This window comes from Bidens hawaiensis, unplaced genomic scaffold (genome assembly GCF_021521415.1).
Source record: "Bidens hawaiensis isolate Kalapana, Puna unplaced genomic scaffold, B.hawaiensis_p1.1 tig00012376_1, whole genome shotgun sequence".
Taxonomy (NCBI): domain Eukaryota; kingdom Viridiplantae; phylum Streptophyta; class Magnoliopsida; order Asterales; family Asteraceae; genus Bidens; species Bidens hawaiensis.
This window is the reverse complement of record NW_027492009.1, coordinates 421413-432749: the sequence shown is the minus strand read 5'-3', so window position 1 is coordinate 432749 and position 11337 is coordinate 421413. Positions and strand designations below refer to the sequence as shown.

General features: G+C 35.1%; 1 protein-coding gene across 1 annotated transcript; it reads left to right on the top strand.

Annotated features, from left to right (window-relative positions):
- The first annotated feature begins 340 nt into the window (after window positions 1-340).
- LOC143540856 (protoheme IX farnesyltransferase, mitochondrial-like) lies at window positions 341-10678 on the top strand. The gene is made up of 7 exons (XM_077033822.1): window positions 341-645; window positions 2804-2933; window positions 3312-3449; window positions 8640-8773; window positions 8912-9037; window positions 9362-9465; window positions 10272-10678. The coding sequence occupies exons 1-7, from the start codon at window positions 341-343 to the stop codon at window positions 10652-10654; spliced, it is 1320 nt and encodes a 439-aa protein (XP_076889937.1). The 3' UTR covers window positions 10655-10678.
- Window positions 10679-11337: the final 659 nt, after the last annotated feature.

Sequence of the window (11337 nt, the reverse complement as noted above, 5' to 3'; positions counted from 1 at the left end):
GGGGTTAGGGTCGTTTATATATTGGGGGAAATTTGAAGGATAGCTGAAATGACCTAATTGCCCTCACGTGAGTAGCAGCTGACATGACTTAACGATATAATCTAACCAGGTTAGGCAAAAAGGATGAAGGGTGCCAGATTTTGAAGCATAAAGAACAAAAATGATCAATTTTGAAGATGCGGGGCAGACGAGTGAAATTTAAAATTTGGAAGAAAGATAAATAATAATTTCTACCATTCCGTCTGATTTTAAGACCCTAATCATTTCATCCACCAAGAACGACTTCATCAACGTCTCCTCCTTCCCCTCAACAAACCCTCGCCCCCTCTTCTCAACGGCCATGTGGAGAAGAACAAACTCACTGAGTCAACTCACTCAACTCGCCGCCTCTTCCAAATTCCATTCTCCTCTCAATATTATTCAACCTAATTATTATTATCATTATCCTTATCCTTTCCGTCTGTTGCAATTGCAATTCTCCGGCCATGGATTAATCACCAGATCCAGCTCCACCGCCGTTGACCGTGTCGGAGAAATTGGATCCACTGCTGCGGTCGTTGATACGACCGCGTTTGGGGCTAAGTTTGCTGACGTGGCCAGGCATTTCGGTCGGTGTTATTGGGAGCTGTCCAAAGCTAAGCTTAGGTCAGTTGTAATCCATTTATTATTATTGGTGATTGTGAATTGCTAATATGTGTGAATGCTATGATTAATTATTGAATTAGGTTATGCAGATTTCTATTGATGAATGATTTAGAGACTGAATTGCTTAGGAATGGTGGAGATGAGATTAGTGTTGAACAAATATCTTTCATGTTGTCGAAAGTTAATTTTGAAACGAGTTAAATAGCGAAAGTAGAAGGGGCTTAAGGGAAAGAGTTTAACTAATATTTTTAACGCCTAGAGTTATCGGTTATTAAGTTTATTTAGTTGCATGCTTATCTTATTAGTTTGAAAGTCTAGAAATAGGAGTTTGAGTCAGAGGAAGTTAGATTGTTAGGGGTATGTAGTTAGTGTGTACAGAAAGAGTCGATCTTCGTTGATATCAAATTGCGTGTCCTTGGCCTGATTTCTAGCGCATGTGATGTGTGTTTTTATGTTTAATTTCTTTGATGGTTAAGTTATTTGCAACAAACTATTAATAAGTTATTATAATTGTTTCTTCAGTAGTCTAAGGGACTTTATAAATTTATATAATGTTTTGTGAGAGTTTAAGGTAGTTACATACTTGAGTTATGTTATGTAGTCATGTTTTTTATACATAGCATACTAAATGTAGTTTGTGAAATTTGATTGATTGTTTGTGTTGTTTTCTTTTGTCTGTAGTTGGATTTGGTTAAAGTTTTGCTTTAACTTTATAGGTTGTTTGTTTCTTCAATCAATCTGTATGATTTTGGTTTCGAGATAGGAACCTAATATTCTGGTTGCATCTTATTGTGGTACTAGGAACGTGTCACTGTTGCAGTTTTTGTTAGGTTTCTGGTCAAGCATGGGTATCGATGAGAGAATTTGCATGTCATTGTGTCATTCATAGTGAAAGGCTTGAATGACATTAATGCAAGTTTTTAGCAGAATCCTTTGATATGTATTAGTAATAATTTCTTTATAGTTTATTACAAATAAGTTAACAGAGATTAAGGTTTGAGCAATGTTCATGCTCATTTATGGTACACGAGCTTGATGTTCTGACCAATGCTCATTTTGAATTTGTAATGTGTATTTTTATATGTTTGATTGCTTTGATGGTTCATTAGGTTATGTGATTTCTGATTGGTAATATGCGCTTTTTTGTTGATGAATAGGCTTTTGTTTTAGTTTTGGTGAATGATTTAGAGACTGTTAGGAATGATATTGATGAGATCAGTTTGTAAAAATTAGGGTGTTCAGAAACCAACAGGGAAGATCAAGTTTGAACAAATAGTTTTCATTTGATGAAAAGAAGATGGAAAATAAATTAAACACATGAGTAATTGCTTGTTTTTCTTGGCTAAAGTTGAAGTGTTGAACATACCCTTGGATTTAAAAAGTGAGAATCTAAAACCTTGGCGCAAAAGCACACAAATTTCATACGCGAAGCACAGGGTGCTCACATCATATGTGTATATTTTATGTATGTCATAGGTTTTCAGCATTCTCTTAAAACCTAGCTATTAATAAGCTTTATTTATGGTTTATTATATAAATAATCTATATGTATAACCTAAAAAGCTATATGTACAGCATCTTACTGCACTAACATGTAAAAAGTATAGGACCAGTTTTGATAAAAACTATAAGTTTGAGGACAAAAGTTGTAATTTCGTTAAAAGGTAGGTGAAAATAGAAATAAGAAAGAGGCCACGACTATTTGCATATGGCTTCAGTTTAGTTGCAGGCTCATTGCAGCTTCTCATTGTGGGGTGTATACAGCTGTCAATACCATTTGTTTTCCTTTTTGCATGTTTTTACTAGTATGGATACTACTTTAAAGAATTAAAACCCTTAAGTAGCTTTATAAAACTGAAACAGTAAATCATTATGATGAAAAGTTTATGTTGCTATGAAATCTTGATAGCATTAGATTCTCAATTTTTTACTTGCACGATTGGCACCAGTTAGGGTCAAAATGTATATCTTTCTGTATGCAAAAATGAGTGCGTTTTCAGTTGCTTATGCTGGTTATGTTTCAGATGTCAAGGTCTTTCTGATTCTTGTATCTTGTTTTGTACATATCTTCATTTTTTTTATTAGAAATTCAGAATAGATGGAAAATTTATGATAGTTTTCATACATCTTATCCATTATTTTTATTACATACTTCTAGCATGCTAGTGGTTGCTACATCTGGAGCAGGCTATGTTCTTGGAAGCGGTAGTACTGTTGACTTAGCAGGACTATGTTATACTTGCATGGGAACCATGATGGTAGCAGCATCTGCTGGCACTTTAAATCAGGTTGGTAAAATACGCTAGCTTTTAGTCTTTAAAATTCAACTATAAAGTTTGTGAAGCCTCACACTCGAATGTTGTAATAGAGTTTCATTTTGTGCATAACTTATGGAATGCTTATATTATTAATATTTTTTTAAGGGAAAGCCTAACAATAGATCTTAGGGATATCATTAACAACTACTAATGATTTATTAATATTCTTCTAAGGGAAAACCTAACAATAGATCTTAGGGATATCATTAACAATTACTAATGATCATTATTGCTATAATTTTATTAACCTGTGTTGCTGACTTGCTTCACTGTTTCACATTAGCGGTACTTTTATCAAGAGTGTTATTTTCCCGTTTTTGCGTTATATTAATTTCATCTGTGTTTTAGGTATTTGAGGTTAAAAATGATGCAATGATGAATAGAACAAGGAGAAGACCATTACCTTCGGGACGAATCTCTATTCCTCATGCAGTTACATGGGCTTCTTCTGTTGGTCTAGCTGGCACAGCTCTATTAGCCAGCAAGGTGGAAAATTGATTTCATGTAACTTTTAAACTTTTCATGGAAATTGATTTCATATAACTTTTAAACTTTTCATTTATCGATTAGTTTATATAATTTGTAAGTACTCAATATTTAGAAATATAAATTAACTAATACAAAATATATCCTTAAAACAATCTCATTGAGATATTTAAAATGGTCCAAACTTCAGTATGGAATTTTCAATTATGTGTTTTCAGTATTTATGTAAATTTTACAGTTAATTACTTTCTTAAATAGTTAAGTAGACATAAAACTAAAGATACATAAACATTGTTTTTTTTAGATTAGTTTAACTATATAATTATAATTAGTTTATTTTATAAATAAAAAATGATTTATGTAAAATAGTATGCATTTAGTTTGAAAAAAATAATTTAAGTGAAATAAGTTAAAGCGTTATTGTAAGTTGGTTAGTTTCTAAATATTTGGTAAAAGTATTCGGCGTAGAGGTGCACAAATCGGTTTTTTAAAAAAACCGGTTCGGTTATTAACCGGACCGGTTTTTTTTGGCCCGGAAAAAAACCGGTTCGGTTAATAACCGGACCGGTTAATAACCGGTTTTTGTACGTCAAAACCCTAACCGGTCTAACCGGTTAGGACCGGTTTAGAAACCGGTTAGAACCGGTTAATAAACCGGTTTTTTTATTAACCGGTTTTTTAATAACCGGTTTTTAGGTTAACCGGTTTTTTTTTTTTTTTTTTTTTTTTTTAAATAACCATTATTTTTTCACAGTATAAACAAACCGGTAACTACAAGGCAAACCGGTAACTACAAGGCAAAACGGACTGACCGAAGCCATTCTTTGCTTTCGTTGTTAGGGTTCTTTGCTTGGAAGATTAAAAACACATAACTTTCATTTATAGTTTTTACATTAAAAATACAAACATTAAATCGTTATCGCATATTCGTAACTCAAAAATACAAACATTAAAGAATGCTTAGACACGATTACATGAACAACTTCCTGTTTCTTACTCATTATTTGCCTCCATGTTTGCTGTTTCTTTAACTAATTTTCTTCGCTACCCGATCCCGAGCTATTCCTTAGGTAATCGTCGTACGCGGCTTCTTCATCGGTCATTGGTTGAGTGTGTCCTTGATTGACCTCGTCTTCATACAAGCCCGCCTCATACTCCATTTTCCCCTCGAGTGAGCGTTGATGTTGTGCGCTATCTAAAGAGTCCAAGTAATCCTTGTAGCAAATCGACATCTCTACAGCTGGTGGAGTGAGTCGAGTCCTCCTAATCGATATAACCCTGCCAGAAACAGAAAAAGCAGACTCCGAAGCTACCGTGGAAGCTTGGACCGTTAGTAAATCTTTGGCCATGGCGACGAGGATCGAAAACTCATCCTCCTTACCTCTCCACCAAGCCAGCAAATCAAGACTTCTAAATTCATCCGGAGTCATGTGTTTCACAAAGTTGGTACCACCATACCTTCCAAGTTCACTGCTTGGGGTGTTTACCTTTTGACGTTTACCGGCGTCTTCCCAAATCATGTAGTACATCCCCATTTCAAGGTCGGTTTGGGATTGGGATTGGGCAACAGCTCTTAACGAGTCATGAATTTGGGAAGACGACCCGTATTTTGTAAGGTAAACATCATACATGTTTGACAAGGTGGTGTTGAAAGCATTCTTTAAAGTTTGGCTATAATAGGGGTTTTGATCGTCGTTTAACTCTAGCTCATCACAAATTTTTTCTATTAAAGCTTCAACACCACCAACATTGATGCAAGGGTTTAACGCAGCAGCACATGTCAAAACAGCGGGTAGTTCTTGAAAATATTTTCTAAATTTTTCTTTCATTTTTACACCCATATCAAAATAAGGTGCACTCCTACAATAAAGTTCACTCAACTTTGTGCACATGACAGCAATTTTTGGTAAAGCAATGGGGCTTGTTGGATAGTAAACCCCGGATAAACTAGTTGTGCAAGATTTAAAAATTTGAAGGACCTCCGTAACGATCTCAATCAATAACCAGTTTCTAGGATCGTACGGTGCACATTTACCCCTACTTGACAAAATTTGATGAAACGCAATTAATGATTCTTTTTGTTGGATGGCTTTCTCAAACATATCACAAGTCGAGTTCCATCTTGTTGGACAATCCCAATTTGGCCCCAACCATTGACAATTAGCTTCTACACAAAATTTTTTGTATCTTGAAAATGTTTTATTGTTGCTAAAAACATCTCGTAACATTCTTTTAAAATTGTTTCTTTGCGTTTCGATCACGTTTAACCCATCTTGCACGGCCAAGTTGATAATATGTGCAATGCATCGGCTATGAAAAAACGCTCCATCACAAATAGGTTTATACTTTAATTTTAAATGGCCAACCGCGGCCGTATTGTTGGACGCGTTATCAAACGAAATTGAAAAGATTTTATGTTCAATCTTGTATTGTCGAATGACTTTATCCAAGAGTTTAAAAATATTTCTACCCGTGTGCGGGTAATCAAACAATTGAAACGCAACGGTTCGTTTCATCATTTGCCACGACTCGGGGTCAACCCAATGAGCCGTCACACAAATGTATGAGTCGGGCGAACCATTAGGTACCGACCACACATCCGTTGTTAAGTTTACACCAGTTTGTAAGTTTGAAAAGTATGAAATTAGTTCGGATTTAGCGTTTTTCCATGCTTTAAGACAATCTCTTCTAAGGGTCGAACGACTTACGTGTTGGTAGCGTGGTTGAACATACTTTTGCATCATCTCCGTGAATTGAGGGTTGTCGAAGTGGTTGAAAGGAAGTGTTTGTTGAATCACAAAGTTTGAAAACTTTTGACGTACCGCTTCAAGGTCGTACGTAAACACCGTTCCTTGATTCGTCATCTCCGGCTGCGAACTACTTCCCGATTCGTCCTTCAAGGCCTTGCAAAAGGGTCTTTGTACATGCGCTTTTAAAGTGGAGTTTGCATCTTTGCCATAAAACTTCAAACAATGTTTGCATCGAGCTTTTTGGCTACCGTTAGACATTTCGCATAGGTCGAAATGTTGCCAAACATCTTGGTTTTGTTTCGTGGGGATGACCCGAACGACCGTTTCTCCCGTGTTTGAGGCACCCATGTTGACGGATGAAGCAGCACTTTGGGAGGCCATGATAATCGACTACGAAATAAGAGCGTATGGAGTGGTAATGTGGTATAATTGAGCGTGAGATAACAAAATAATCGCATATGAAATAAACGTTTAGAGCGTTTGGAGTCGTATAATCGAGTGTGATCTAACCAATACCCAACCTAAACTATATATAGATGTTTGTGGGGGTAAAATGGTAAAAAAAAAAAAAACGGTCAAAAAAAAAAAACGGCCATATAGCCGTTACAACGTTCAAAAACCGGTTTTTAACCGGTTAACCGGTTATGGAAAAACCGGTTAACAACGGTCAAAAACCGGTTTATAAAAAAACCGGTTAACCGGTTTTTCCATAACCGGTTATTAAAAAAAACCGGTTTTTTTAATAACCGGTTCGTTAACCGGTTTTGGCTCTAAAACGTGTAACCGAAATACGAACCGGCGGTTTGTAAACCGGTCAAACCGGTTTTTAAAAAACCGGTTTTCGTAAAAACCGGTTTCCGGTTTAAACCGGCAAACCGGTTCCCGGACCGGTTTTTTTGACCATCTCTAATTCGGCGTATAAACTAAAGTGAAACCAATTTTGGTGTAAATTATGGTGTATGCATTGGAGTTGGTCTAACCTGGGTTGGTTTGGTTGTAGTTTATCTTCAAGAAGTTAAATTGGTTTACCTCAAAAGTTTATTAAATGCTTAAAACCTTGGATTTGCTTTGTTACAGTAAGATTATTATAGCAATGGAGTTGTATTATTTTGTTTAATACATTACTCATTATGAAATTGAAAGATAGTGGAACAAGAAAGTAATAAGGGGTCAGCCCAACGTAACCTCTTTGGACCCATATTAGACACCAGTTTCAATTTCATAATAAGTAATGTTTCAAACAAATAATAAAACTATATGGCTATAATAATAGTACTTTCTGTAGTAAAGCAATTTAAAGGTTTTAAGCATTCAAAAACACTTTTTGAGTGACTTTCGTCTCATTTGACCCTGTAAACCAATGCCAGTTGAGTTCTTGGAGATAAATTGCAACCAAATCAAACAGGTTAGGGCATCTTCGATGCACACATCAAAGTTTAGACAAAATTTGGATTCACTCTTATGTATACACTAGACATATGCGCCAGATATTTGAAAACCGAACTAATTATCTTAGCTTTGTAATTTATTTCACTTATTTTTTTACTAAAACTAAATACATACTCTTTTTAAGTAAATATTTTTTTATTTATAAAATAAGTTAATTCTGACTGTATATTTAAACTAATTACTAAAAAAATAAACCAATATGCTTATGCACCTTTGATTTTATGTCTACTTAAAATTTTTTAAAGAAGTAATTAATTAAAGGTGAAAACAATATGACATAAAAAGATGAGAACATTGTATTTAATACATTACTTGTTTATGTTTATGAAATTGAAAGAGAAATGGAACAAGTGTTAAGGGGTCGGTCTGGCATGTTTAGACCGGTATTAGTAGGCCTGTACGTTCGGAGGGGTGTTCATTTGTTTAATAAAGAACAAATTTATTGTTTATTTAGGTAAACAAACGAATATGAACACATGTCTAGGTCGTTGATTATGTTCACCAACTTTTGTTTATTTATGTTTATATTCATCATTTAAAATAGTTATGTTTGTTTATATATTCATTCAAAATAATTATGTTCATTACAGTTTAGTCTAATGCTATGAAATTAAAGTATCACATCTTACAGTTTAGTCTAGTTATATTGTTTTCTAAGCCCAATACATTGATGTCCATGTTTACTTTTAATCGTTGTTTGCTCGGTTATGTTTGTTAATCTAAGTTTATGTTCGTGAACCATTCGTTTTATACTTTTAACAAAAGAATATGAACATACTCATGTTAACACGAACAAAAAAACCATGCACGTTTACTTGTTCATGTTCGATCATTTGTTTAGTGAAAGTTAAATGAACCATGTTCGTGCGGTTCGTTTACAAGCCTACGCATTAGAAATCTACTACTTACCCTCCCCCGCTTTTTTTATTTATTTTTGTTTTTTTTATCTTATTTTCTGATTTTGCCACCTGTATCTGCAAGATTTGTGCAGGCTAATTTATTGACAGCTGGACTTGGTGCTTCAAATCTTTTTCTCTATGCGTTTGTTTACACACCGTTGAAGCAGATACATCCGGTGAATACTTGGGTTGGAGCTGTTGTTGGTGCAATTCCTCCTCTTATGGGGTAATCTGTTTTTGATTAAATAAATACTCGATAAACTAATAAACTCTCTTGAAATTTTTTTTTCAATATTGACAGTATGTATACTGTTTATTATGTTTCAAGATCTGTATTCTTATTTCTTTTTCTTTCACATCAAAGGTGGGCTGCAGCTTCGGGTCAGATCTCACTCAACGGATGGATCCTTCCTGCTGCACTGTATTTTTGGCAGTTACCACATTTTATGGCCCTTGCATATTTGTGCCGTGATGATTATGTAACTGGAGGGTATGTAACCAACTAACTCACTTTTCAAATTGTTTTATTTTTCTGCATCATCACTAGTTTTTTTCCTTTTCTTTTGTTTTTAATGCAATGAGAAGCCAAATGGTATGGTTAAGGAAATCAAATTTGTCGATTTCTTAAACAGTTAGATGTTTGAGTTACTTAACTAGTGTTTTTAATTCGTTTACTTAGGACAGAGTTTGTTGTGAACTTTCAAATTTGTTTTTATGCATCTTGAACATGATTGCGTGTGTACCTTATATACACATGTATACGTACGCACAGTGAGTTGTGTTTAATTGGTTTCAACTTTTATGTAAATTTCAGGTTTAAGATGCTCTCGTTTGCTGATCCTTCGGGTAGGAGAACAGCCATGGTGGCTTTGAGGAATTGCATATATTTGATTCCATTGGGATACTTGGCCTATGATTGTAAGTTTGCTATCAACTTTGAATTCTGTAATTGATTAATAGATCCAAAACTTCTAATTTTTTATAAACAGTTAGCGTGAATAAGCTTGTAAACGAACGCGGACGGAGCATGTTTGTGCTGGTTCATTTAACTTCAACCAAAAAAATGATTGAACGCGAACAACTAAATGAACATGGTATTCTTGTTCATGTTCTTTCATTAAGATTTAAGAAATTGAATGTGTTTGTTTTCGTATATGTTGTTAAAGAAACCGGACTTGGGTTAACACATGAACAGGGGTTGCATATCACACGAACTGATTAACAAGAATGTAAACGAGGATAGAGATCGATGGGGTGAAAGAGCCCCTGAACTTTAGGACTACATTGTGATATGAATTATATATTACAAGAGATAACCCCTCTTACAATTAGCACGTGTTTGCTCGTTAACAGTATAAATATAAATGAACGATTCATGAACGTAATGTGAATGATCTTAATAAAATGTAAAGTAATGAACATAAATTGTAGTGGGTCTGAAAAATTAGAATGAATAAATTGACACACGTAAGTGAATGATCTTAATAAAACTTTAAATGAACACAAACAAACGAAATCTAATGAACGAACGCACATAAACTTTCACAAACACAAAAGAACGAATAAGATGTGTTCATGTTTGTTTATTAGATAAATGAACTTCATGTCGATTGGTTTACTGAACATTTGGTTCGTTTACAGACCTAGTCACTGAACAAAATAACTTTTTTTTTCTAATGAAATAGTTTATGAGGCTTTGTTTTATGACGTGGACTATTTTGCAGGGGGCATTACTTCTGGATGGTTCTGTCTAGAATCAACACTACTAGCTCTAGCAATTAGTGGAACCGCAGTCTCGTTTCTTCTAAATCGTACAAAAACAACCGCCAGAAGAATGTTTCACGCAAGCCTTCTTTATCTCCCCGTCTTCATGTCAGGCCTTATGTTCCACCGAGTTTATAATGACGATCAACATTCACTTGCAATAGAAAACACCAAGGATAATATGGTCATTTTACACCCAACTACCGCCCACGAGAAGGAAAGCAGAAATCCCGACAAGATAAAACACGACAAGGGTAATATGGTTGTTTCACGCCCACCTGTGGCGTATGCGTCTGTAGCCCCGTTTCCGTTTCTGCCAGTCCCTATATATGCATCATCTTGAATTATTGCAGTGTGTTGCATTCATATACACCATCTCGTTTATGAGATCATTGTAGAAAGGTAACTTGTAAAAGCGGTTCGCTATGGTTTTAATGTAACCAGGGTTCATTGTAAAATCGGTTCGTTCTTGCGAGATGTGTTTGAACTTTGAAGTCATCTGGAGCTATCTTTTTTTAGTGTTTTTTAACGGGTCGGATTTGTTATAGTTGGTTATGGGTATGACTATACCGAAGCTTTGGCCTCCATATTTTGCTAATGACATTGACGATGATGATAATAAATGTGTATATGATTTGACATGTTGATGGATGCGTCTGTTGTATTATCATGATACATCATATTTGGTCATATATTTGTGCATATGCTGCTTTTGAAATAAAACTGGTGACACCGTCTTAGATTCATATCTAGGGGCGGTGTAGCTGTTCGGAAAACAATGGGTATTTGTGTATCTAACCGGTTGTGAGATTAATTTAAAAAATCACGGGTTTGGGTACAGTATGGGGTGATATCCGATTACCATATGCTTATATCCGATTACCATATGCTTGTAGAAGTGCACAAATCGGGTTCAAATGGAAAACCCGAACCGGTTCCAAACCGGTTTTTTCACACCGGGTTGTAAAATGGCACCGGTTCCAATCAAGAACCGGTTCGGTTCCCGACCCGAACCGATGCCCAGAT

Coding starts and splice junctions, on each gene's coding strand:
- LOC143540856 (XM_077033822.1), top strand. CDS start 341: ATGTGGAGAAGAACAAACTCACTGAGTCAACTCACTCAACTCGCCGCC. Junction 9,038..9,361: donor GATGATTATGTAACTGGAGG/GTATGTAACCAA, acceptor TGTAAATTTCAG/GTTTAAGATGCTCTCGTTTG. Junction 9,466..10,271: donor GGGATACTTGGCCTATGATT/GTAAGTTTGCTA, acceptor ACTATTTTGCAG/GGGGCATTACTTCTGGATGG.